General features: G+C 43.4%; 2 protein-coding genes and 1 long non-coding RNA gene across 3 annotated transcripts; 1 reads left to right on the top strand and 2 right to left on the bottom strand.

The window, feature by feature from the left end:
* The first annotated feature begins 1,071 nt into the window (after positions 1 to 1,071).
* LOC143443888 (uncharacterized) lies at positions 1,072 to 19,132 on the top strand. Its single transcript, XR_013113229.1, has 3 exons — positions 1,072 to 1,329; positions 12,009 to 13,350; positions 13,972 to 19,132. It is a non-coding gene; the product is annotated as an uncharacterized LOC143443888 (long non-coding RNA).
* Positions 9,399 to 21,540, bottom strand: LOC117716813 (intraflagellar transport protein 172 homolog). The gene is made up of 6 exons (XM_076942166.1): positions 21,432 to 21,540; positions 20,975 to 21,014; positions 20,664 to 20,729; positions 20,354 to 20,433; positions 20,147 to 20,234; positions 9,399 to 10,730 (listed from the first exon to the last, which is right to left on the bottom strand). The coding sequence occupies exons 1-6, from the start codon at positions 21,524 to 21,526 to the stop codon at positions 10,716 to 10,718; spliced, it is 384 nt and encodes a 127-aa protein (XP_076798281.1). The 5' UTR covers positions 21,527 to 21,540; the 3' UTR covers positions 9,399 to 10,715.
* A 966-nt stretch (positions 21,541 to 22,506) lies between these two features.
* Positions 22,507 to 27,659, bottom strand: LOC143443830 (intraflagellar transport protein 172 homolog). Its single transcript, XM_076941777.1, has 5 exons — positions 27,559 to 27,659; positions 27,089 to 27,337; positions 26,827 to 26,905; positions 26,683 to 26,774; positions 22,507 to 22,530 (listed from the first exon to the last, which is right to left on the bottom strand). Exons 1-5 carry the CDS (start codon positions 27,616 to 27,618, stop codon positions 22,507 to 22,509), a joined length of 504 nt encoding a protein of 167 aa, XP_076797892.1. The 5' UTR covers positions 27,619 to 27,659.
* Between the last annotated feature and the right edge of the window lie 234 nt (positions 27,660 to 27,893).

Raw genomic sequence — 27,893 nt, 5'->3', positions numbered from 1 at the left:
AATGAGACCTGATGCCCTCTTCTGGGGTGTCTGAAGACAGCTACAGTGTACTTATATATGATAAATAAATAAATAAATAAATAAACAAACAAACCTTTGGACCAGAGCAAGCAGAGGCCAGAGCAAGAGGGAGAAGGGAAGGGGAAAAAATAGGCTGCAAAAAATGTATACCTACGATGATGAGGTATAAAAAGCAAGCAGGCAAGAAGAGCTTCACACAGATAAAGCTGGAAAAATAAAGCAAGAAAATGAAGGATAGCATTGAGCCGTAACACAAAGCACAAAAGAAGTATACGTGCATCCACACCAATAAATATCAATAAACAAATAGAAAGTGGTGACAGGTGTGGCAAATCTTTCTTACTCAAAAATTTCAAGTAGTATGTGTTATATAAGTTCTCCAGGAGATGGGGCTTAATCATGCTAGGCCCACACCTCCAATAGGAGTTAGATTTATAGGACACTTCTGGAAGCAAAGTATGAACACAGGAAAATAGTAATGTCAGATAGAGAGATGCAGCATGCACGCTCTACAAACGGCTTGACACTAGTGTTACAAATTGATAGCATGTCCCTCTTGATGTGCTGGAATAAGATGAGCAGGCCACTGCTGTGTATTCTGCATTCCTACCCCGCTCCAAACATAGAACCCCAGTCTAAACATAAAGAGAACATCACAGAGACTCAAATGTAGGGATTTTTCTTTTCTTTTTCTTCTTTTTCTTTTCTTTTCTTTTCTTTTTTTTTTTTGTGTGTGTGTGTGGTGATAGAACACTTGCTTACGACTCAGAGGACTCTGGGTTGAGTCTCCAGCAATGTGGTGCTCTAGATTGGATCCTGAACACTGATGGGAAAATATGAGATGCTGGTGAAGGCTGGAGCCTACTAATGTTTTCATTGTATTGAGCTAGGGTTTACGCAGCTCAAGCTGGCTTTGAATTTGCAGTGTAGCCAAGGATGCCCTTCGATTCTGGATCCTCTACCTCCCATTTTAATCTCATGGTCTTGACAAGCATACTGAAGTTATATAAAATGTGAAGAGTGGGGGTGGGGAGATGGCTCAATGGTGAGAGCACTTACAGAGAACTTGAGCTGAGTGCCCAATGACTGGCCTTACCTTGAAGTACCTATTGTGATGTCATATGGAGATATATATTCTGGAGACAGAGACTCTTCAGTTGAGAGGCTTGAGTAATGGAGCCAATGTGGGGGCTGGTTATCCCACTGTCGGACCATCTCAGCCTTATTGTACTTAGTTTCTTGGTTTGTGGCATCTGGGTGTTGTTTTCTAGGTATTGGAGCTGGACACAGGTGGCAGCCAAGACAGAGGTATGTGATAGCCACTCTCTCTCAAAACCCACTTCTCTCTGTGCTGAACCCCTATAGGTTTGTATAAATGCTTAACCTCTGGGCCATCTGAGGGAACAAGCAGAGGGTAGATGGAGTTGAGACAATACCCATAAATATTTTTCTCTTAATTCACTTCAAGAAGCTTTAGGCTGGGCATAGTGGTGCACACCTTTGATACCAGCACTTAGGAGGCAGAGGCAGGAGGATCTCTCTGAGTTCAGAGTAATCCTGGTCTACATAGTGAGTTCCAGATAGCAAGGATTACTGTCTCAAAAAGCCAAGAAGAGGAAGAAAAAGAAGAAAAAAGAACAGGAAAGGAAAAAGGAGGAAGAAGAGAGGGAGGGGAGGGGAGGAGGAGGTTGAGGTGGTGCTAGTAGCAGCTTTAGGATCCTGTTATCAAGACACTGATGAAGAATGTTTGAGATATTGAAGAAGTGCTCCCAGGAGCTTGAGCTGAAGTGAGACATTCAAACTGACACACACAGAACCTTTGCAGAAAGAATGTGATATGAGTTAGGAGAGGCATGGATCTTGTTCATCACATGGGAGGCAAAAGACTAAGTGAGTTCATTTTGTAAAGAAAGATTTATACTCATATGACAAGAAAAAGAAGGTCTTGGGACGTTAATTGCAAGTAACAACTTTGCGGGTGGGAATTTTTACTTCTGACAAAGAGGAATCGCTTGCAGACATGGTACACATAGTTAATGTTAGTAGGTCATGCCTCTTTTCTGAGTTTCCTCTCCTGTGAGTAGACCATGAGCGTCTGCCTCCTCCAAAGTCCCGCCATCTTGCCCAGACTCGACATGCCCACCTTTTTTATTTTAGTCGTTCCAGTGAGTGTATGATACTGTGTTGTGGTTCATGTGCATTCCCCCATGACTAGAAATGCCGAACAACTTCTCACACTATCCACTTGGAAATTCTCGTGTAAACTGCCTATTCAAGTCATCTGTGCACGTTTGTGTGTGTGCATATGCATGCATGTGTATGTGTGTGCGTGTGTATGTGCATGCGTGTGTGAATGTGTGGATGCATTTGGCATTGTTCACATGTAGAGGTTAGAGGACGATTTTGTGGAGGTGCTTCTCTTCTTTTATCTCTATGTGGGTTCTGAACTCATGTCAGCAGGCTTGCCCAGCCAGTGTCTTTACCTGCTGAGTTACATCACTTGATCCTTAGGATCTTCTTAATGGTTGGCTTGTTACTACTTTATGTTATATTTGAAAGACCTCATTGAATATTACAAGCAGGAGTTCTCTGTTAGGTTTAGATATTACATAGCATGTAGAAATCCTTTTCTTTCATATTTACATCTAAGATTCATATCAAATTACTTTCTGTGGATGATGTGAGGTAGGAACTGAAGTCCTCCCCAAATTCTAGATAGCTATTTAGTCTCTCTAGTAGAGTGGAAGGGTAAGATGAGTGAGCTGCTTAGACACAAATACAAACTTGGCACACCACACACAGACACACACAGACACTCAGACACAAATAAATAAAATTAATATATCCTGAGGGAAATCAAAATAATTAAAACAAAGATATCCATGAGTTGAAGACTCATTTCTTAGCATATCAATTATCTTTCATCTGAACTATAAATGCCATGTACATACATACACCCTTACACACACACACACACACACACACACACACACACACTTTCAGAATCCAGAAGAGGTTGTCAAATCCTTGGAACTGAAGTCACAGGTGATTGGGAGCTGCCTGAAATGGGTGCTGGGGACTGAACTCAAGACTTCTGCAAGAGCAAAATGTGCTCATAACCACAGAGCCATCTCTCTAGCTCTATTTGCATTTTCTTAATTTCACGCAGTAACATTTGGCTTTCAATATACAGAGTTTTTAATACATTTTATTTGTGTATGACTATGAGAGAAGGATGCAGAGAAGGGAGTGGAAGGCAGGGAAAGAGTGTGAGAGGGAGGAAGGAGGGAGGGAAGGAGAGAGAGAGGGACAGAGGGACAAAGGGAGACAAAATTGCAGTGTGTTTGCAGTGGGTTAGTGTAGAGCCCAGGGATAGCACTCAGGTGGTGAGGCTTAACATCAATGTCCATTGAACCATCTAGCTGGCCCCAATATGTAGTTTTAAATACAGAGAGTTTTAAAGCTATGGCAGTGTGTGTGTGTGTGGCGGGGGGGGGGGGGATCAAATTCAGGTCATTGCTCACACTAGGCAAAGCACTCTACCACTGAGCTCTGGTCCAATTTTCCTTAATTTTTATTAAAGATAATTTCAGGCAAATCAGAGGTACACAGAATTGGTAATGCACCTAGCATGTGCAAGGCCCTATGACCTATTCTCAATATTAGGGAAGAAAAGTTGGTCTGATGACTCCTCACTGACCTGTCACTCTGTTTCAACACTTACTACATTATTTTGAAGCAAACCACAGATAATTTCATGACAAATATTTTAGTACATATAGTTTGAGATCCTGCCTCTACTCTGCAAAGGAAAAAAAGGAAAAGAAAAATGTATTAATCATAATATTATTATTACACTTAAAATTTAACAAAATTTAAACAGTTCCTTAATGCCTCAAATGCCTTAAATAGTGTTTAAATTCCAATAATTGTACAATAATAAATTATTATTTAGCTGGACTCAAGATCACATGTTGAGATTGAACACCATGTTTCTTGACTCTCCTCTAGTCTACAGATTCTCTTCCCCCACGCTTCTATTTGTTCCATTTATGTATTGCAGAAAAGGGTCATTGCTCGAGATTTCATAGCCAACATTTTATTGATCAAATACCCATGCTGGGTAGCCATGGATATATGGGCAGCTCTAGTTGGACTTAGTGGAATATCAAAAAAACAAATAAAACATGAAATTGGAAGGTGGACATTTGTGGGGGGTGTGGGAAAAGTTGGAAGGGAGAGAGTATTATATTTTATTGTTTACATGCCCACAATTTTAATTAGAAAAAATTATAGTCCCCCCACAATTTTAATTAGAAAAAATTATAGTCCCCCCTTCACATGATTTGACACATTCTGCTTCCTCTTGTACTTCCTGTGAGTTGGGTCTTATCCAAAACTCTTATAGAAACACATTTTCCAGGGAAGCATGGTTGGGAAGTACAACCTTTAAGAGAGATTAACTCTGCTCTTTCTAGACTGGGTCAGGTCTTGCAGGCATGGCTCCTCACTCCCCTTCCCTTCTGGAGCTTTCATTACTGTATCTCCTGTTTCTTGGCTCTATTTTACCTCTCTGATCTACACACCATTCTTCAGACCTTTCATCGCTTGCAAATTCTAAATTGAACAGGAGAGATTTTTGAGATATGCTTTCATCTAGTAGCCCAGGCTAGCTGGGAACTTACTAGATATGCTAAGCTGGCTTTGAACTCATCATAATCCTTTTATGCCAGCCTCCAGAGTGGAGTGTTTACAGGCATGCCCCACCACAATCTGCCTTTGAAGTGGTTCTGAAGTCTAAGAGTTCAATTAAAGTATTCCATTTACCTTTAATGATGGGACCATCAATCCAGACTCACTGAAATTCATGGCCTGAAGGTGTTGAAGACTCTCTCATGATGTGAACTTGACACTATCGACAGTCTGCTAAGAGATCATCTTGCAGGCATGCCTGTGAGGGAGCTTCTAGACTGGACTCATTGAGGTGGGAAGACCTACCCTAGCCATGGGCAGCATGGTTCCATGGACTTTGAGCATTAGAAGTAAGAAATAGAAGCTGCAAACTACACAATCAGCCTGCAGTTAATGGGACACCACTTGAGTTTTTATACTTTTCAGTGTGAAGGCCAATTTCCTAGCATTTCCCAAGGGCTAGAAGTAAATGGTAAATTTGACATTTGGAGCTTCTAAGTGAGTATGTCAGGGGGTGTCTTCTGCTGGATTGAAAATGTTATGGCTCGGTGGTTAATAGTACTTGCTGCTCTTGCAGAGGACCCAGGTTCAATTCCCAGCACCCACATAGTGTGTCACGACCATCTGTAAATCTAGTTCCAGGGGATCTAACACCCTCTTCTTCTTCTTCTTTTTTTTTTTTTTTTTGACAGGGTTTCTCTGTGTAGCCCTGGCTGTCCTGGAGCTCACTCTGTAGACCAGGCTGGCCTCGAACTCAGAAATCTGCCTGCCTCTGCCTCCCAAGTGCTGGGATTAAAGGCGTATGCCACCACGGCCCGGCAACCCTCTTCTGGACTCGGGGAGCACCAGGCATGCAAGTGGTGTGCACACGTACAAGTAAATACACAGGGAAAAAATGTTATTAACAAATATTTGTGCACATTTATGGAACATAAGTTTGCTTTATGCATTGTGTAGTAATTAAATCAAGCTTGTTAACACATTTTTCACTTCAGGGTTTTTTCATGTGTATGATGAGAAATTTAAGATTGATTCTTTTAGCAATTATGGTTTTCAGAAAAAAAATTTTTAATTGGTTCATTATCCAAGGTGGTAAAGATTTTTTTCTTTTATATTTTGTCTGTTGTAGTTTTTCACATTTGAATTCTTTAAAATTCACATTATTTTTCACATTTAAATTCTTTATTTGTTTTTTTGAGACAGGTTTTCTCTGTGTAGCTCTAGCTCTCCTGGAACTCATTTTGTAGACCAGGGTGGCCTCGAACTCAGGGATCCTCATGCCTCTGCTTCCAAAGGGCTGAAATTAAAGGTATGTGCCACAAGTGCCTGCTCTCATTTAAATCATTTTTAATTAAGGTTTATTTTTATTTTACATATAAGAGCTTTCTGCCTGAATGTGTGCATGTGCGCCACATGATGTCTGTGCTTCCAGGGGTCATAAGAGAGCATCAGATCCTCTGAAACTGGAGCTACTGTTATAAGTCACTATATGGGTGCTGGGAACCGAACCTAGGTCCTCTGCAAGAGCAGTCAGTCAGTGCCCCTAACTGTTGAATCATCTCTCCAGCCCCCTAACACTTGAAATTCTTAACTCACTGAAAGTCTATCTCTGAATCCCATATTGAGAAAGGACCCATCTTTTCTCATTATTATTTGCTGTCATCTTAGTTTCTTTTCTGTTGCTGTGACAGAAAACCCTCACAAAAGTGACTTCGTTGGGCAAGGGTTCATTTCAGCTCACAGTCATTCAAAGTTATGGTCCATCAATCCACCGTGTCAGGGCAAGAAGCCACAGCCGTAAGAGCTTAGGGTAGCGATTCATGTTGCGTCCATTACATCTGTTGCATCCGTTACATCTGTTACATCCATTGCATTCCGTAGTAAAGAAGCAGAGAGCAGAGAGTCCAAACTGCTGCTCTTTTCCCACGGACACGGTCTGGGATCCTAGTCATAGAATGGCGCCACACAGAGGCACCCGGGACGGTTTCCAGACAGTTCCCTATAGGCATGCTTAGAGGCTCATCTCTAGATTCGCGATTTTGTCAAGTTGACATTTGTCATCACAGCGATGGGATTGTTTTCTTGTTGCTGTGTGGAGCTCTCTTCAATTAAGCTGTCACATTGTCATATGTAAGTGAACTTGCTTCTGAGCTGGGTGTTTTGTTTCGAGACAGGCTCTTTGTAGCCCTGGGTGTCCTGGAACTCATTGTTTAGACCAGGCCGGCCTTCAATGCACAGAAATCCTCTACCTCCTGATATTTCTGAGCCTTTAAAAAAATGTTAATCCCACCAGCCTGTTCCTGTTATTAACTATGGTTTTGTAGCTGTTTTAGGTTTTAGTCCTGCAAGTCTCTCCCTCTCTTCAGAAGGCCTTAAAGTAGAATTTAACTTGGAGAGGAATGACATATTTGATATTAAAATCATCCCAGCCAAAAGCCTGAAATATCTGTCCAATTATGCAGATCATCATGTATCTCCTGTATTAAATGTTTATGGTTTTATATATGAAAGCTTTCTGTATTATTTAATTCAATACTGTGATATTTTATAATTTTTATTAATATAAAAAATATATTTTTATTACTTTAAATGTTATAGAGTTTTTACTTGAAAAAGGCTGTGTGTGGTTTTAGTTTTTTGAGATAGGACCCTGCTTTGTGGCCCTGGCTAGGCTGGTGCTCACTACGTAGATTATCACAAACATATGACAATCCTCCTCCTTAGCCCAAGTGTTGGTATTACAGGTGTGAACCACTAGATTCAGCAGCTATTCATATTTATAAGTTGTTTTGGATTCATAAATTTGGTGAAGTACACTATATGCACTATATATAGCTTGGTTTGGTAGTGTTTGCCTGGAACCTCAGCATTTGGGAGGCAGAGGCTGGAAGATCAGGAGTTCAAGGTCATGTTCAGCTAAATAAGAAGATCAAAGCAGCCCAAGCTATATGAATCCTTATTTTAATATAACAACAAAGGCTGGGTAGAGTGGCCCATGCCAGTAGCTTGTGCTGGAAGGCAGAGGCAAGAGGATCAGGAATTTAGGGTCATCTTCAGCTGCTTAGTAAACTCAAGGCCAACCTGGGCTACATGAGTCCTTGTCTCAAAAACACAAACCAAACAATATGTATGTGTGTATATATTAGATTTGTTGGGAATGTCTATTACTATCACTTTCATAGTTATTGGTTTAATCAAGTAAGGTCTGTCTGTAAATTCTGGTCACTTATGTTGCATTGAGGAGCAGGCAGGCTTTCAGCACTTATGGGACACTTCAGTGGAAACATGCTCTGAGCTCATTCTTCCTCACCTGGAAAGCAGGCATTTTCTAGCCACTATTGGCCTAAATAACCATCAGAGAAGAGAGAGAGAGAGAGACAAACAGACAGACAGACAGAGGGAGAGAAAGAGAGAGAGAGCCTAAAAGAATAATGTCTATTTGGGAGAAGCAGAGTACTGTAGGGAAATATGTATATATGTATAATATAGTAAATTATGGCTGGATTCAAAGAAGCCAAGACAGAAGAGAGCTCTTAAAGGCAAGGAATGAGAAATTGGCACTGGAGAGATGGCTCAGAGGTTAAGAGTACTGGCTGTTCTTTTAAAGGATCTGAGTTTTATTCCCAGCACCGACTTGACAGCTCAACTGTCTGTAACTCCAGTTCCAAGAAATTCAACTCCTTCACACAGGCATACATGCAAGCAAAACACCCATGCATATAAAATAAAAATAAAATGAAAACTTAAAAAGAGTATATATTTAAAAGAAGAATGAGAAATTTATGTGGCTATTTGGACTCTAAATTCATAAATCTGAAGCACGAGTTTGCATTAGTATATTGGTTGAAGGGCTGTCACTGGGCAGATATTCTGTTGGGACAATGGTGACTATAAGGTTGCAGTTTTAGAGACATTAAAGATAAACCTGTAGAATCTGTGTACATACTGAGGCATACAACACACATTCGATTCATGAAGAACAGTAGTTCTCAACCTTCCTAGTGCTGTGACCCTTTAATACAGTTTCTTACACACTGTGGTGACCCCCAACCATAAAATTATTTTCATTGCTACTTAATAACTGTAATTTTGCTACTGTTATGAATCATAATGTAAGTAAACTGTTTTCTGATGGTCTTAGGTGACCCCTGTAAAATGGTCCTTCAACCCCCAAAAGAGTCATGACCTACAGGTTCAGAACCACTGATGTAGAAGGACTCTCTCGTGGCACATGTGGTCTTTGGAACTGTATTTATCTCCAGCATCAGGAGTGACTGCTCTCCTTGACTCTGATGTTGAATGTAAAAAGACCAATTTTATCTCTGTATCTGCATCTCCTCACAGCATCAATGCGTCCTCTGAGCACGTGGCACTCTAAGAATCTTGATTTTTTTTTTTTTAATGAGGTCTTTTTATGGGACATTTCTTTGTGCTAACACTGTTACCAACCCATTTTTTTTTTAACAGTCTGACAGTGAAGTGAGTTTCAAAGTAGCCTCTGAGTTTTCACTGTTGTTTTTCAGTGTTTTTCTTGTAGGGAGTCTCTCCTCCTCCTCCTCCTCCTCCTCCTCCTCCTCCTCCTCCTCCTCCTCCTCCTCCTCCTTCTTCTCTCTCTCTCTCTCTCTCTCTCTCTCTCTCTCTCTCTCTCATTAGTTCAACCAGAACCTGTAAAATTAAAAGAACTTCTTTGAGATCCTATATGTAACAACTCAAGAAACATAGGTTCAGGAGCCTTTGAATCCATGTTCTAAAGAAAGCAGGGGAAAGTGGGGATTTGTTTGGGCAAACAGTTCTGGCTGTGCAGTGCTAGGGAACAGGATCCATCTGACCAATTGAAGACAAAAGAAAAGAATCTATATACCTAATAAAATGTCCAGGGCTGAAGGGCTTGAGAGATGGTTCAGAGGTTAAGAGCACTGACTGCTCTTCCAGAGGTCCTGAGTTTAATTCCCAGAAACCACATGATGGCTCACAACCATCTATAATGAGATCTTTCTGGTGTGTCTGAAAACAGCTACAGTGTACTCATATACATAAAATAAATAATTTTTTTCTGTTTTTCTCTCCTTTTTAAATAATTTTGTTTTTTAATTCATTGTTTAATCTTTTTTTTACAATCCAGACTTTATACCCTTCTCATTTGTCCTCCAACTGTTCCGCATCCCAACACAGCTACAGTGTACTCATATATATAAGATAAATCTTTTTTTAAAAGCCAGGAGCCGAATACTTATGGATATGGGTCCCAAGTCTCTATTTGTCTGGCCTGTTCATGTGTTTGTCTCAGACATCCACAGTACAGGGTGGAAGTGACCAAGCTCCCTAAGCAGCAACATTGGAAGAGAAGAGGCTCCATCAGTAGCTTCTGGGGCTCCATTTTGAAAAGTGTTCAACTCAGCTTTTATTGTAACCTTACTTTTCACAGAGGATAAACTCTACATTTTAAAAACATGTCACATTCTATCCAGTATCTGTAGGTATTTCACCGTGCAGGTGTTTCCAGATTACTTATGTCTGTGGTATTTGTAGATCATGTGGAGATACGTATGCAGAAGGATCGTTGGTAGACATATTAACTGAGATTTCAACACCAGTTTTCTTTTGCTTTGTATCTTTACTTAATGGTTCCATCATGAACATGTATTATTAAATAATGCATGATTAAGCAAGCATAAAATAATTTTAAAACTATCAAAACTACCACTAGATGTATTTAGCTCTGTGGTAAACTGGGTCACTAAACCATGGACTTACTCACCAAATGCTCCAGAATTGTCATCCAGGCTCTTTAGATATTGATGCCGTGATGCAAAAGGAAGGAATACCTATTTGTTTTATTTTAATGGTGACAAATGTCATTAATAATACCCTTAAACTGACTGAGGGCATTGCTGCAAAGTCCCAGGAGTTTACGACTTTCTAGGAAGACCTTACAGGATAGAATTGAACTCCTAACACCAAGCATCCCCTGTTCTCACCTTCTCAGCCTCATCTCCCGCAGCTCAGCAAAAGTGCACCTGAAAATTGTAGCAGGGATCCAGATTTTAGCACAACTCACTCCATGATGTAAGTGCCATTCAGGTTGTAAAACTCAGCACCTAGACAGTACCACCTGCCAAAACTAAAACAAAGGCCTAAGCCATCAAAGTCCATAGTTCTTGGAGTCTCAAAACGTACTAGCCTCACGTTTTGGCTTCTGTTTCTGGCTAATTGTTCCTGTTATCTGAAGTATGTCAACCCAGAACATGGGTTTTGTGCTTAAAAGGTCACCCTGAAGAAGGCTTGGGGCTACACTGGGATCCCGAACATTCACTGTAGTTGCCGAGTGGCTAATAATGACTTTCTGTTGGCTTAAAGCCATGTCTATCCAGTCTTCTGTGGTGAATGCCCCACCACAAAAATTACAATATGCCATTTTCAGTGATGTCTTACTTGATTATGGTTTTTTTTTTTTTTTCCAGAAATCAGCTGATTCTCTGAGCTCTAGCACAAATGGAAATTTATGAGTAATTCTTCAATTCTGTTTAAGGAAATTAATCAAGGTCTTCTGCGTTCTCTGATGCATTTCTATTACACTTACCACATTTTTAAAAAAATGTGTGTGTGTGTGTCTGTGTGTGTCTGTGTGTGTCTGTGTACAGGTGTGCACATGTCATGGGACATAGAGAAGTAGAAAACAACCTGCAAGAGTCAGTTCTTTCCATTTACCCTTGAAGGTCATAGGAGTTAAATGTAGGTTGCCAAGGCTTGGTAACAGTCACCTTTACCCACTGAGCAGTTTTGCTGGTTCCCACATGGTATCTTATCTGTTTAGGTGGCTGCTTTCCTTATTAATGCATGTCTCTAGAGTACAGGATTCATATTTATCTTTAGTCTCAGTATGCCAAATAATAATCTAGAACTTAGATTAAAAAAAAACACTTTAATAATGTGTATGAGTGTGTGCATGCATGCACAGATGCCATAGTGTGCATGTGGAGGTCAATGGGAGAACTTGTGGAAACTGCTTCACTCCTTTTCCTAGGTGAGCTCCAGAGATGAAACCCAGGTCTTCAGGCTTGGTGTCAAGCACCTTTGCCTACAGAGCCAACTCACTGCTTCCTTACTATATTTAATAAATTATTCACTAGTAAATTAGTAACTAATGATATGATTGTAGAAGACAGCTGAGTTAATTTAATACCTGATATAAAACATATCAATATCCCATGGGTAAGATGAGATGTATTGTCAGTAAAAACTCCAATCTATAACATAAATCTTTCTTGTTTCTTTTGTTGTGTGTGTTTCTCTAGGCTTCAATGCAACATTTCGTCAACAGATCAAGAAACTCACAGGTCAGAATGACTCTATCCCTTATTGTTAGCTCAAGGCTGATGTCAGATCAGCTGTGTTTCTGCTTTAAGACTCTGGTCTTTGACAGCGTGTGGAAGAAAGTTGAAAAAGAGGGTGTGACTAGAGTAGAGCCATCTTTCTAACATCTTCACTTCCAAAGTTATGCAAACAGCCCCATAACAGATCAGGTTTACTCCTAGGCCACTTCAACGTCTATGGCCACCACATAAAGTCCTGGATTCATCAAGGATGATTCCAGGATCATCTAAGAAATCCACACATGCTCTAAAGATAAACTCAGTGGTATATGAGTTACCCACGGGAGTGATCACACCACTACAAGCTGGTTTGACTGCACACTCAAGTGGCTCAAACCAAAGAATGTCTAGAGTTGCCTTCTGTGCCCAAGGTTCAAGTCAGAGACTCCATAGGGATGATACCACATCAAGGCACAGAGTATGTGTCATTGACTCCAAAACTGCCTCATCAGGTCATGGACCCTTCAGAGTTTACCCCGTGGCACCAAGACTTAAGATTGTTCAGAGGTGAGCCCAAGACAAAGTCACAAAATGACAGAACCTATGGGGTTGACCTCTGATACCTGGCCACAAAAGAATCCCACAGAGATGACACCATCACATCATCAAATAACAGAATCTACGACAACAGCCCCAGGGGCACCAGATCAAGGGACAGTGCCTAAAGAGATGAGCCAACGACATCAACTTACAGAATCTGAAGTGGTGCCAGCTACTTCTGTTTTGAATGAGAGACTGGGACCCTTCCTCTGGGCTCCACTTCAGCTCTTTCCTTTAGTCAGAGGAGAGCTGGAAGTTGTGACAAACCAGAGAATCTCTAGAGTTGCCTTCTGTGACCAAGGTTCAAGTCAGAGACTCCACAGGGAAGACACCATAGTGCCAGCTACTCAGAAACTTCAAGAAGCAGAGTATTTGGGCAAAAACACAACCCCACAACCTAAGGTTATGGAGCCTGATTTTACAAACTCTAGATCCTGTCAAACAAGACAAGACAAAAGATAAGGAAAAGAGTCATTGCTATCGTTTGCTATTTGAATGAGACTGGGACCCTTTGTCTGGGCTCTACTCCAGCTCTGTCCTTTAGTCAGAGGAGAGCTGGAAGGACATATGTCTCAGAAAGCCAGTGCTCTCCTTTAGTCAGAGCAGAGCTGGAAGGATATATGTCTTGAAAGACCCCCGATAGGGGAGACCCTCACTCAAGTCTTGGGATGTCACGGCCACCCAATTATTCACAAGACACTGATCTAGATGCAACCAGCAAGAGGTATATTTCGGGATCAACCAGCTGATGGTCAATCCATAACTCAGGCAGGAGCAGAGGAATTGACAAAACAGCCTGGTTAGGGGAGGTCTTATATAGGGGAACCCACAAACGGTGGGGGAGGGAAGGAAACATAACATAAAGATAACATCAAAATAGTGGAACGTCTCAAGAAGTCCCAACCCATAATTTAGTCAGGGTCATGCAGAAAACATCTTGTATGCTTATCTTTTGCAAGAATGTAACCTTGCCCAACCATTTATCTTGTGGTCAGCTAGTTCCTGGGACCACCCAGATGACTTACATCTTTCTTTGTGGTCAGGAATGTGTCTCTGTGCTTTGGGCCTTCCCCACCAGGTGGGTTCTCTTCCCTGAGGTCTGAGGAATGTTAATCACCCTCTCCCTTCCTCTCCTGAATGTTAATCCAGCAAGTGTCCCTGACTCAAGGATAATGTATTCCTCACAGAATGTAGAATGTATCCTGGGGCAGTGAAGACCTAAAATCTCACATTTAGTTCTGCTTTCTTTGTGGAACTAGTGAATCAGCTAGCCTGCATTTTTGGCTCAGGTCTAGGGGGTCATAAAAACTTTTTATACTTTTCATAAGTTTTCTATATCTTTCAGTTTCAGAAGGCCAGCGCTCTCCTTTCGTCAGAGGAGGGCTGGAAGGACACATGTCTCAGATTTTGAGTTGACAAAATCAATAGGAAAGACTCCAGCACCACTGAGCCAAACCTCAGACTCTATGGAGATGAGCTTGTGATTCAAAGATACTCTTGAAACTAGGACTGAAGGTGTAAAACAGATGAATTACAATCTAAAATTAAAGATGTCTGAATTTGCTACCAGAATTAGAAGTGCCCCCCATAAACCCAGAAGTGATGGCCCCAGAACCACAGCCCCTGGATATGAACTTTGTTCATGTGATGCTAGAATCATGTTCAGAAGTTACTAACCCTCCATAAAATTGGGAGGTGGGAAGCCATCGGAAATGACTGAAGGGCCAAAATTTCAAGGGAAAAAAAATCTGGGAATTTTCACCTCAGGCCACAAGAACAGTGTGAAGACCCTCCAGTTGTCACCAGGACCAGAGCTACAAAAAGGGGGAAACTTTGTATCTTCAGAACTGTCCGGCTGTGGAAGGGTATCCTGGTTCTTGGGTTGTGGGTGTTCAGCCACGCCCCCAGAACCCAGGCCCCTGACACTGAAAACTTTCTAAAACTTGAGAAGTTTCTGAAACACCACTTCAAGTTATAAAGTCTGTGATGATTCCAGAGTATCCCCCAAGAGTCAAAATACAGTGAATAATTTTACTCCCAAAATACATGATGTGATAAGTTCAGAATTTGCTCCAAGCCTTTGGCTACAAAATGTGCAGTCCAAGAAATTAATCATAGATCCAACACATCAGGTTTTAAAAATAAAACGCTGGCCAGGCTTTCAAATGACAAAGACTGCATTAACTCCCAAACCACTGCTTCTGATAGTAAAATCTGAAGAAGTGGCACCAGGACCATGTCCTCAGACTGTAGAACTAATAGGACTCACCACGAGATCTAGCATTAAAGTAAGAGAATGTTTGAATTCACACCCAAGACCACATATTCAAGACCTGGTAAAACCTATGGAGTCAACTCCAAGGGCAGATATTCATGTGACTTCTGCAGAATTAGTATTTCAGCAAACATCTCCCCTTAAGGAACCTACAGTGTTAACTCATGAGCAAAGGCTTCAGGCTGGAAAATCTCTAAGCCTCAAACCAGAATCTCCCAAAGTAATGAAAATTGAGGATTCCAATCAAGGATGGGTGTGTCAGAATAAAGACTCAGAGATGATCACATCAGCAAAGTTACAGGCAGAGGACTACTTATCTAGGTTAATACACAGCCCTCCAATCCCATTTCTCTCAAGCATTGACAAAACAACTGAATTAGAGCACCTTCAGGGTTCTGGGGTGCCAGAAGTTTCAAGAGCTTTTGGTATGAAAAACCTTGGTGTTGGTATTTTGCAGTCTTCAAAGTCCTATACAGACACTATTATGATAAAATCTTCAGTTCTTCCTTTGGTCCTTCCAAATCTACCCTCTGATAAGACAGGGGACACCAAGGAAGTCCCATATTCTGAGATCTGGAGCATGAATATCTTATCTAAGGAAGAAAGTGGAAAGGAGAAAATGGAGGAATTCCAGAGGTATTTTTCATGTTCATTCAGATTACTAGCAGAAGAGTTTCAGGCAGGATTAGGGGCTTGAAGAAGCTTTATCCGTTCTTTCGTGAGCATACAACAGAATGTCTGGGAAAGTCATGTCTGCAGGCAGCGACTACCTAGGAAATACCTCTCAATATGTTACTGCTGGGGAACGTCCTGGGAACCACTATGGAAAGGAAGCCTTGTTCTCAATCATTTTTAACAGAAGGATCCACTATGGACATCTGTCAATCTATTCAGAATTTGTTTGGGGTTCCAGCTGAACTGATGGAATTTTCTCAAAGCCTGCTAGAGAGAGTTCCAAGGACCATTTCTCAGACTTCAGTGGTTAAAAACTGTATTCAGAGACATATTTATGAGAAAAAATGCCATTAAAGATGTGGACATGTGCCTCCATGTCTTCCATAATACAGCAATACTCTGGTACTGAAAGATAGAAAAGTTTAAGTTGACCCCCTGAACCCTACCCTTAAAGCAAAGACATAAAATCTGTAAGTCAAACACTGTGGAGCCTCAGTTCCAGGAAATTAGCCTACCATTTGAACAGATGGCCCTAACTAAACAAGCCCTGACATTAATGGTGCCAGGATGCTATAAGCTTGAGATAAGCCTGACCCCTTTGAACCGGAGAGTTCATGACAAATAGTGTGAAGCTAGTATGAAATAGCCAATTATAAAGTGACTCGCCATCCATCTTAACAATTTGAGATCAAATATATTGATGACCTAGTGACCTGTTCTCCCTCCTTCCCCCTTCCCTAACTCCACCTGGTTTGTGGATTCTTCCTATATAAGCTGTAAGAACTCGTTGCTGGGGGCTGAGTTCCTCTACCCCTGCGTGGGTTATGAGTGAAGGATGCCCTAGCATGCTAGTTTTGAGTAAACCTCTTGCTATTGCATCAAGTCGTGTTTCTCATGAGTGATTTGGGGTGCGTCTGCAGTTCTCCATGGATTGTGAAGTCCTTTTTGCTTGGGCTTCACAAGCTTAGGAGGAAAGAAAACAAGCTGAAAGCTCAGCAATCTATTCCAGAAGTCACTGAGCATGTGTCTGTGTCATGTACCAGGGTCTGGTTTCCTGCCTTGATGAAATCAGAATCTACTCTTGAGATACTTTACACTAGGGAAGATTCTGTTTCTAGGGAGCAGAGTAAAATCTCACCATGTGGTTCACCAACTGGGACTTTTGAGTCTCAGCATTCCCTCCAGACAAGTTCTCTCTCCCAGTCCAAAACCGTTATCTCAAAACAGCTCCAACTGCTAAAAGAACTACAGCTACAAATAGCAGGAAAACTCCTAAGAAGTCAAATACCCCACAATGTCCCTCCACCTCTATCGTCAGGTCTTGTTCTACAGTATCCCATCTGCTTATGATGTGGATATAACTGTGGTCATAAGTTAGTCTGCTTTTGGGCCGTACCTTCTTATGTACCCACAACTCCACCATTTAAGCACCCCTGAAGGCCATGGTGAGGTGCATCTTGAATTTAAATTGCAAACTAGAGCAAAAAATGGAGCGGATCCACGGAAGAGTGCTTTGTCACCATCTCGAAGGACAGCTAGATTCTCTACGCTGGCTTCCAAGAGTCCTAGTCCTACAAGAGATTTTCAGTCCAGATCTTCCCTGTCTCCTGCTTCTGTACAAGTTCACACTCAACAAAAGAATTGGCATAGCGATGTGGTGTGGCAGGAAAGACAACAGCCAAGGACTATGAATTCTGTCAGGTTCACTCCGAATCACAGAGTGACTATGAAAGCAATCAGGATGAAAAATGGGTTAAACCAAGCCTCAGAAAGACCTCTGTCTTAACATATTTAGTGAAGAAGAAAATCACCAAGGGACCTAAAGCACAAAACACAAGGCTCTACAAAATCAGTACAAGCACAAAAGGCAGTCGTCCTAGAACACTGAGGGGTCTGCCAAGAAGCAGAATTCAAACTACCCAAACAAGCACTATTCCTTCCAAGAGACAACCTAAGAAATCCTCCCAGCCCAAATCCATCCAACTGCTTTTTCATGGCCTAAGGAAGGCATTCCAAGCAGCACATAGAATTGTGACTTTTACCAGACAGAAACTTGAGTACAAGATGAGTCCAGACAATTTGTGGTCAATCAAAAACTTGCACACCAAACAAAGAGCCAAGGATTATTGCTTAATGGGAGATAGCAAAGGAGCCAGGACCCCAGTTGTTGGGCACAGGTCAACACTCTTAACCCCTAAGCAAAAGGACAAGTTGCAGGGAGCAAGGGAGTGGGGTAGACAAGCTCAACATCCCAAACAAGCAAGCCCTTTCTTACCCAGACCCTTGCGATTGCAGAAGACCATGGTTTGTGGAAGAGATGTCTTTAACCAAGCTACATCAGTCCCAGAACCTTTGAAGACAGTTCAAAATGTCTACAGTTTAGCAAAAAAAAAAAAAAAAAAAAAAAAAAGCTGTAGTGGTGAAATATTCAGTCTAGAGTCTAAGAACTATTCTAAAGTAGGAGCCAAATTTCAGGCCCAAGACAGGATTGTATCTAACCCTCTCTTGAAAGGAACCCTGCAGAGTCACTTTGGAAAGAAGCCCATACACAAGAAAGAACAAGGCTTCCTCAGGGAGAGAACCCTATGCAATAAGCCATTTGAAAGGACCCATCGCAGGCTCCCCCAGAGAACTCACGGGCAAAGTCTCTCTGAGAGGAGACATCACAGTTCTTGTTGGAGAAGGCATAGCAGTCCCTCTGACAGAACCCTTAGAAGTCTTTCTGAGAGGAGTCATCGCAGTTCCTCCCAGAGAAACAGTCTTAGCTCCTCTCTAAGAACCTATCATAGTCTTTCTGACAGAAGCCATAACAGTCTCTTTAAGGGGAGAGGATGTAGAGTGAAAAATTATAAAGACCATTTTATAAAATATATACAGGCTTTTTCTTTACCCCTAGACCTGAGCAAAAGAATGCAGGTTCCAGAAAGCAGAACTGAATGTAAGATTTCAGGCCTTCACTGCCCCGGGATACATTCTGGGAAGAGTTACATTACCCCTGAGTCAGAGGACACTTGCTAGATTAACATTCCTCCAGCCTCAGGGAAGAAAACCCACCTGTGGGTGGGGAAGGCCCAAAGCAGGAAGACACATTCCTGACCACAAAGAGAAATGCAAGTCATCTAGGTGAGACTGAGAAATAGTTGAGCTAGTGACAGGGCAAGATTACATTTTGAGAATACAGAGTGTTTTCCACATGACCCTGATTCACTTAGGTTTCTTTCCTCTGGAATTCTCTGCTATTTTATATGTTTCCTTGGTTACCCCTTCCCCCCATTTGAGGTCTTCCCAGTGTTCCAGAAAGCTGCAATTTAAGTCTAACTAGATGCTCTGCTAACCTAGATAAGCTTCCACCTACAGGAACTGCCCCCTGCCCCCATCTGAAACAGCCTGCTGATGTTCAAAATTTGTAAAGCAACCAATCATGTATAACAGCATGAAAATTCCTCCCTTTCCCCACCCTGTGCTATAAAAAGCCCCTCAGTTTGCTGGTCTTTGGTCAAAATTCTGCTCCTGTGTGGGCAAGCAGTTTGTCCTTGGCTGGCCAACTCTCCCAATAAACCTCTGTTGATTGTATCCAGGTATGGTGTCTTGTGATTTTTGGGTGGCCATGATTTCCAGAGACTTGAGTAAGGGTCTCCCGAGTTTGGGGGTCTTCAAGGCCACAGTCCCTCAGGGAGGGGTCCTCACAGGCGCTCATGGACGAGTCCTTGCAGTCTCTCAGGAAGGAACCTTCACAGTCCCTCAGAAAGGAGCCCTCACAGGCGCTCATGGAGGAGTCCTTGTAGACCTCTAGAGAGAAGAGGACACAGTCCCTCTGTGAAGAAGAGTCTACACAGTCATTCTGGGCAGAACCAACAAAGTCCCTCTTCTCTGAGATGCCTCAGTTCCTCAAAAAGGAGCCATCTCAGTCTTACATGGAGGTCACTGGGCAGTCGCTCAGAAAGGAGCCATCCATGTAGTTTATCTGAAAGATCCTTTTCCATTCCCTCTGGCTGGAAAAGCCATGGTTCTGGAATAAACCAATACACTTTCCCTAATCCCAGGCTACACAGGCATTCTTCCACACTCAGCCGCAGTCATTCTGAAGTTGTCAGAAGTTACTCTGAAAGGAACCAGCACTGTCTCTATGACAAACCCTATCACAGTCCCAAGGAGAGGCTCAAGCATCATTATCCTAAGGAGAGATCCAGAGGTAGCTTGGCTAAAGAGTTCATGTCTTTCAGGGACCACACCAAAAAATCCAAAAGCTGGACAAATTTGGAGGTGTGAAGTTAGTGGATAAGGAGAGATCTGTCCCTATTAAGTGTATTCCTGCTCAGCCACTGCCTGCAGCCTCAGCAATGAAAGAGCAATCTGGGGGGGAAGAGGAAGAGGAAGGGAATGGGTCTGTAATTTGAGATCAATAAAGCGGTGATCTGAACTCCATTTGCATCTGTAAGACCACCTGTGGGATGGGTTTAGAAGGGCCCCTAAAATATTCAGACTCCACCCATTTGCATGCAGCTTACTCCCTCCCCCACCCAGGGCTCCTGGAATGTCTACCATGCCCCACAAGATGCTTTAAGCATACCTGTGACTCTCCAGAGCCTTCATCATCAAAGAAATATCTGACGATGGTGCCATCTTCATGACCTGAGAGTATCCCTTTCCCAGAGCAGCTGAAGAGCAAAGGCAGAAAGGCAGACACAGAAAAAGAGACCATCACCTCACTGACAAAGCTGCTTTCTCTCAAATGCACTTGTGCTTGACAATTCCAAGAGTTAAACTTGGAACTCACTTGGTTGTCAGCACTACCATGTAAGAATCTGTCCCATAGATAGTAGATGACTCCTTAGTTTTAGTGTTTGCTAAGCGAACCTGAAAAAAAAAATCAAAGAATACACACAAGTCTGACTAGACTACTTTGAATCTCTCCCAGGCCATGAGAAACAAAGCCCAAACTTCAAAATGAACAAAACTGGTCCTCATGCATTCTTCTGCAGTGCCCACTTGGGCTCCAGGGAAAGGATGAGCCCCGGCGCCCCCACCCCGACCCAGGACCATTATCCCCACCTAACACCTACCCCAGTGTTCCTCCCCTCCTTTACCTTGCCTTCAGCCAGTCCAAAGACAATGATGTACTCCGCGGGCCACTGCAGACAAGTGACAGCACTCTGTGTGCACAAGGGTAAAGGGACAGCCCGCCTGTGTGGATTAGCAGCTCTGACAGCCGACTCCCACCACAGCCAGCACCATAGACTTCTACAGGGGACGTCTTCTATGGAGGAGGGGTACAACTAGGCTCTCTGTAGTAGGTGACAGTGAGCAGCCAGGCAACACCATCCTTTAGCAGGTTTTGCCAGCTTTAGCAAAGGCAGTGCCTGGTCACACTCACAAGCAGACAGACTCTGGGCCTTACCGTCTGGATGAACTTGTTGCAGATGACCTTCTTGTCACCCCTGCCAAGCAAAAGGAACGGAAGCATGCTTAAAATCACTGCCCCACATTGATGGTGATGGAGGAGGGCAAGACGGGAAACCTTTCCTGGCCCACTGGTGTTTCCTGAAACTGGTGTTTCAGTGGAAGGTCTGACGGAGATGTGAGTGGGTGCCCAAGAAGCCCTGGAGCTACATCAAAGACAGCAACACGCTGGTTTTCAGGACCTGCCACTGGCCTTACACTCATTCTGTCAGGGATGGGACTGACAGACTTGTGGGGTAGGCAAAGGTATGGACACAGAGACTCTAGAAAGTCTCTGCCTCCCACACCTGATCCTGGCACTAACTGCCGCTTCCCCACCTATGGCTACCCCAGTGAGGCATTTCTCATGCCCAACTCTTCTTTTGCAGCCACCCACTGCCCACACCTGTCCTCACCAATCTTCTCCAATCTTGTAGACATAGATGATGATGTCAGTCTGTCCTGTGGCAATTTTTGTGGAATCAGGAGAGAACACCATGCCCTTCACCATGTAGCTCTTCCTGCCGTACTAGAAATCAAAACAAATTTAATGAGTATGAATGAAAGAGAAAAGAAGACACACGTATGTCCCGACAGACCCAGAAGACTCATTCTGAGAAAAGGGGTGCTCCACTTCCCACGGGTAATAGGTTGGGGCACAGGATACAAGGCACGTGGGTGTCTTCCCCACCTTCATGTCAGCTGGCTTGGTGGAGAACTTGTCTCTCTGCTCTCCATGCTCATCGTACAGCAGCACCACTCGGTCCACTGTGCAGACAGCAAATTTAGCATTGTTCTGAGACCAGACCATGCAGGTCACCTTCGCAGCGCCATCCTGTGGAGGTGAAGAGTTAATATAAGCACAGTGTTGGTCTACAATGTACAAAGCATTTCCAGTCTCATCAGCTACTACTGTGGCTTTGCTTTACATCCTTCTTGTCACAGTGTTTCCCTCAAAATGAAACAAAATAAAAGAAACGGTTTGTATACCTAGAATGTAGGAGCAATATTCTCTAGGGCTTTGTGTAACCCAGACTGGCTTCAGGCTCACTCTATAGCCAAGGGTGACATGAACTTCTGACCCCCTAGAGGACTTCCTCTCCTGAGTGCTAGGATTCAAGGCATGCACCATCACGTCTAGTTTATGCCACGCTGGGGAAGGAACCCAGGGCTTCACTCAAGCTAACCAAACACTGTACCTACTAACCCATCTCCAGAGCCCTTAATGCACTTTCTGAGACTCATGACACAAATGTAAGGCATCAGCTGTTCCAAAAGCAATGGCCTCCCTGTTCCCTCATCTCTCAAGTCTGCTACTGAAAACAAAATCAATTTGTCTGATAAATGTTTGTCTTTATAGCTACTCATTCAATTAATGTTTTCAAGCATTTCATCAAGAAAGGCACTTGGCCAGGAGCTGACAGAGAGACAAAGAGCAAATCATAGATCCTACCCTGGACCTAATAAGATGCTACAATATCCAGCAGGGCATTAAGCAGGGTTCGGGGAGATCACCTAAGAGAGAATGGGGGAAAAACGGGTGAACACAAAGAAACACAGCTTGTCTATAGGCTGATCAAACCATAATTTTTACTTTTTCACACAGTGGTTACATACACCAAAAGGCAGGATGTGGGGAAGGGGATGACGCAGGAGTGTAGGTGTTCATGGGGAGTAAAGATATCCTCCAGAACAGAGTGTCAGCTGGGTGAAGGTTCAGGGGACAGTTCACTATGACTCCTTATCTAAGTTGGTACTATCCACCAAGGTCACCTACTATAAGATCTATGACGACTTAGGCTTGGCAACTTCCCACCAAAGCTGCTTGTTTACAATAGCTTCTAGCCATCTGTTCAGTGTTTTTCCACAGGGACCCAGGACTTTGTATTAGCAGGCATTTATATCAGGCCTATGGCTGATTCTACGCCTTCAGTGTATAAGCAGGGCTGCCCCTGATACTACAAAACTGTAAAGGCCCCATAAGAAGAAAATGTACTGAATGCAGTAATGATTTAGAGAAGCCCAAGACAATTTTATGCTTAAATGATCAAAATTAAACTGTGAAGGATGAATAACGTTGAATGATGAATTACTTCAGATGTAATGGATAGCACAAGGAAGTCAAGGACCTGCAGTTTAAGGGAGCTGAGAGTTTGTACACAAGTGCAGAGGAAGGCAGGAAGCATAGGGGGCCACCCCAGGGAGAGCCTTTGAAGAAGAAGTAGCATAACTAGAACTGAGACTTGTTCAACTGAGAATGGAAACAAGGCCTCTTTCCCTGCTTAAATGCCCGCGTTTTGAAACTCTGGAGTTAAAAGTGGCCACCACAAAGTAGCCCAGTTGGAGGAGTGCTTGTTTTGCATTCATGAGTCCCCAAGTTTGATCCCTGGCACCTCAAAAAGCTAAGTAAGTAAACTGGCAAAAAAAAAAAAAAAAAAGAAAAAAAAATATGGGAGTGACAGGTGTGGTGGCACACGCCTGAAATCCCAGCACCCGTGAGCCAGAGGCAGGAGGATCACATGGATAGGGTCATCCTCAGTCACACAGCAAGCTTGAAGCCAGCCTGGGCTATATGAGACTCTGTCTTAAAAAAAATCAAAGGAGAAAATAATTGAGTATCACCCAGTGACACCATTCTTCCTGTTTGTCCTTCACTGAGGCAGCTGTGGTCCCCTCAGGCTCTGCCACTAAAGGTTTCCGTTCTTGTAAGAAAACTTAGCTCCTATTCCAAATGTCTGATTAGCCACTTGGGCTTCACACACTTCTACTTACCAAACCTAACCCAAATATCTCCAAAGCCTGAAGGGAAAAGGATCATCGCACCCAAATCCCCAAACCAGCCAGACAACAGCCACTCCATCACCATAGCCATGACCCAACCATCCAGCACAGTGGGGTAGAAGGGGGTGCAGGTGCTTCATCAGATTTGCTGATCACTCTCCTTCCTGGGCCGAGTCCATCCTGGGCATCTGGCCCAGCTGCACCATGACAGCATTTTTTTTTTTTTTTTAAAGAGACCAAAGGTTTCTATTGCCAATATTTCCATTAGGGTATTTTTGAAATCACAGGTTACAGTACCAGTTTACCCTGCAAGGAGCACAACTTTGTATCGTCTACCCCTGAGCTAGGACTCCATCTGCTACTGTCTGTACACCCTGCAAACATTCCTGAGTTCCACAATCAGTGAGTTCTCCTCTCTCTACAGTAAGTGCTCTGACTGGACTGTCTTGAGTGAAACGGAGCCAGGCAGGCATTTTCATAAATGCTTGAAATCCATTAAGTACCACATGTCAAAACCCCAAAGTACAAGCTATTATTATTCCCATTTTACATATGGAGAAACTGAGGCACTGAAAATTAAGAAACTTGCTCGGGTTTATACATACAGTTTTTAGATGGCAGATCCAATATTTGAGTCCATGTATGTTTGACTCTATAAGGTAAAATTCTAATGTCTTTAATTCTGCTGTAGGGGTTGGGGATTTAGCTCAGTGGTAGAGTGCTTGCCTAGCAAGTGCAAGGCCCTGGGTTCGGTTCTCAGCTCTGGAAAAAAACATTCTGCTGTTGTGTCATATGTATTAATGTCTTAATTCTGCCATACATAATTTAGAATTCTTTTTTGAGACACAGTCTCTCTATGTAGCCCTAGAACTCTCTTTGTAAACCAGACTGGCATTGAACTTACAGAAATATGCCTGCCCCTACTTCTAAGTGTTCAGACTAAAGGCATGAGCCACCATGCCTGACTACTCTTATTTTTTAAAAGAAGGTCTTGCTATGTATGTAGACTGGCTTTGAGCTCACAGTAATCCTCATGCCTCAGTCTCCCAAGTTCTAAGATCACAGGCATGTAACAGCACAATCAGGTAAGGACTTGTTTGTTTAGTGCTAGAGAAGAATGCAAGGGCTCATGCATGTTAAGTGTGTGCTCTACCACTAGCAACATTTCCTGCAAACTGCATACTTGTTTTGTATGTAGGGCTGTCTGTCTGTCTGCTTGTGTGTCTGGGGTGGGGTTATATGTGCCTGTCTGTGTGTGCATGTAGAGGTCAGAGGTCCAATTAAGTGTTTTCACAATCATTCTCTGCCTCAGTTTTTTTTTTTTTTTTTTTTTTTTTGTTTTTTTTTTTTTTTTTTTTTTTTTTTTTTTAAAGACAGAGTCTCTCATTGAACTGAAAGCTCATGACTCGGCTAGGCTGGAGGTCTAGGACTAGAACTCTAGGGACCCACCTGTCTGCCTTCGCAGCCCTGAGATTACAGGTGTGCCTGGCTTTGAGGAGGATGCTGGAGATCTGAACTCAGTTTCTCATGCTGCTGCTGAGTCACTTCCCCCCATAGCCAACCTTCTTATCTGTGCAGTGTCAGCCTGTCCTCTCAATTGGGAATGTCTCTCTCGTGTCAATCATCCTTCTCATGGCCTTTCAGTTTATAATGCTCTTTAAATCCTTTTCCTTACATTTATGGTAGGGTGGGACATGTGTGGCAGTCAGAGGACAACTTGCATGAGCTGGTTCTTTCCTTCTCCTGTGGGGTCACAGGGCTCAAACTCAGGTGGTCAGGCTTAGTGGCAAGTACCTTAGCCACTGAGCCACCTCACAGGCTCTCTCTCTCTCTCTCTCTCTCTCTCTCTCTCTCTCTCTCTCTCTCTTTCTCTCTCTCTCTTTCTCTCTCTCTCTCTCGTCTCATGTAACCCAGGCTGGTCTTGCACTCCACAACTGCTGAGACTACTATCCTGTGCCACTAAAGCTTATAATAAGGCTCTGTTGTGTGTAGAACTTTACTTAACATTCTCCTTTTCTTTACCAGATGAAGAAGCTAGTGATAGAAAGGCTGTGTATGGTGAGGGTTAAAGCCAGAGATACCATTTGGTCAAGTCAGTGTTGGAGCTAAGCCAAGACAGGAATTCTGTCCACTTCACTCCCAACCCCAATCGGTTATGTTTCTGGGCTCCTCCCCCAGTGCCCAGCCTCTTCTGCACCTGAGACACACTTTCACAATCCAAAAGAGAGTTCAGCTTCCGCTCTACCTTTTTAAGAGCTTATATCTAAAGCGTTTATTTCATCCTGTAGAGTTGTGATCGTGGTCTACATATGCTCCTTTCCCTCCTGAAAGAGCCTTGAGGTACTGCGGGTAGATTTGATCCCGTAGAGCCTAAGATTGGGGCGTAGCACTCAACTGATGTATGTGATGCACTGAAAGCTTATAGTCGTTAGCGATGCAGAAAGATCTTTCACAATCTTCTGCACAAAGTAGAAGCTCAAAAGTATGAACTTCTGTTCCTGTTTTTTTTTTTTTTGAATGCCTGGTGGTCGGGGAATGGGAGAGGCATGGGATTCCTCACCTGAGGGCTCAGCAGGGTCCTCAGGTGCTTCAACTGCATGACTCACAGGGGTCTCGGATGCTCCCTGACCGAGACAACTCCAGCGGTTAACTGGACAAACCGCCAAGCATTGGGGGCGCTAGCCGTTGACGTACAGGAGACGTGCGTGCGACCTATGTCATAAGGTCAAGTAGTGGGTTCAGGACCATGCAAACAGGGCGTTCACAAGCCCCGTGAGTCCAAGGGCTAGATCATAAGAGGGGGTTGTTCCCGACCAATCGAGTAGCTGTATGCAAACCTAATACAAAGCTCCGCCCACAAGCTTCCTCCCTCTCAGGATTCTATACCACCAGGCTCAGGAAAACAGGGCAGGGGTGTAGCATGGCCGATGGGTGAGGAGTAGGGGAAAGCAGGATATCCTCAGGGAGATGCAGGGGTGCTGGATGGGCAACAGTGTACAGAGTCAGGGAACGCTCCTGAGTGGCTAGTACCTTTCATGAATGCATTGCCTCTACAGTAGCACTCAAGGGCCCGCTGTGGATTTCCAATCTTCTCAAAGAGATCACCTGCCTGTCAATACATATTTGGCAACAGTGAATGAAACCCACAGAACACAAACAATCAAGAATCAGCTCCCCAAGGAAGGAATGCTTGCAGTCAGTCAGAGTTATGTGTTCCTTCCCATGCTTCCTTTGGGTAGGAGAGGGGTTCAGGTCCTAGAGATTAAGAGCCAGGGAAAGGCAGTCAACATACCCTTTCATAGAGCTCTCCCTTGATGAGGGCTGTGGTGATATGTTCTACCAGTTCCGTGTTGGCCAGTAGCTCCTCTCGGGTCAGCACCAGCCGCGCAGCTTTGGCAGGGAGCCCAGCTTTGAGATAGAGGCTGATGGCTGCCAGCCCATCCCCTTGACTCTCCTGAAGTTCACCTGCTCGTTCCTCTTGCTGTGTGTCCATTAACCACTGATAGTAATCTCTGCGCAGCTTCTCCAGGGCTGGGTGTCCCTGGACATGCACAGAGGGAGCTAGGAATCTCATCCTGCCTAGCCCCCACCCCCACCCCCACCCCCACTTCCCACTTTTCCCGGTTCCTCTGTGACAGTGTGGCTCTTCCCAGGGCACAGTATGTTAATTCCTCACCATGGCAGCCAGCCCCGACCCCATTCCAGATCTCATGGCTTTGTTAGCCTAATTCTCAACAGTTGTGATGAGGACAGAAGCACTACCTTGGCCTCGGCCACAGCAATGCAGTCATCCCAGCGGTGTAGCTCCTGGTACATGTCCATGGCCTCCTCGACAGCGTTCTGGGTACCACATGGAAGAAAGGATGCCAGGAAGGCAAGGGTCAATACTAGTGAGCCCTGCTCATCTTGGCTGAAATGTGTTTCTGTGTGTATGTGTGTGTATGTGCTCTCTCTCTCTCTCTCTCTCTCTCTCTCTCTCTCTCTCTCTCTCTCTCTCCCTCGTGCGCATGTGCACAAGAATTTCAAAGACAGGTTCTGGAGAGGAGCTAAGACATCATTCTGAAAAGAAGAAAATATTACAGTCCACAGGAGGATGT

Source organism: Arvicanthis niloticus, chromosome 11, assembly GCF_011762505.2.
Source record: "Arvicanthis niloticus isolate mArvNil1 chromosome 11, mArvNil1.pat.X, whole genome shotgun sequence".
NCBI classification, from domain to species: Eukaryota; Metazoa; Chordata; class Mammalia; order Rodentia; family Muridae; genus Arvicanthis; species Arvicanthis niloticus.
Note: the sequence above shows the minus strand (reverse complement) of the source record. Positions and strands in the feature narration are given on the sequence as shown.

Bases quoted from the DNA above. Each gene is read 5' to 3' on its own strand.
- LOC117716813 (XM_076942166.1), bottom strand. From the start codon at position 21,526: ATGGTGAAGGGCATGGTGTTCTCTCCTGATTCCACAAAAATTGCCACA. The intron at 21,015-21,431 runs GTGAGGACAGGT...TTTGCTTGGCAG, and splicing joins TACAAGATTGGAGAAGATTG to GGGTGACAAGAAGGTCATCT. The intron at 20,730-20,974 runs GTAAGGCCCAGA...TTGTGCACACAG, and splicing joins GCAACAAGTTCATCCAGACG to AGTGCTGTCACTTGTCTGCA.
- LOC143443830 (XM_076941777.1), bottom strand. From the start codon at position 27,618: ATGGACATGTACCAGGAGCTACACCGCTGGGATGACTGCATTGCTGTG. The intron at 27,338-27,558 runs GTAGTGCTTCTG...GTGCATGTCCAG, and splicing joins TTGCTGTGGCCGAGGCCAAG to GGACACCCAGCCCTGGAGAA. The intron at 22,531-26,682 runs GTATAGAATCCT...ATTCTCTCTTAG, and splicing joins CTGTTTTCCTGAGCCTGGTG to GTGATCTCCCCGAACCCTGC.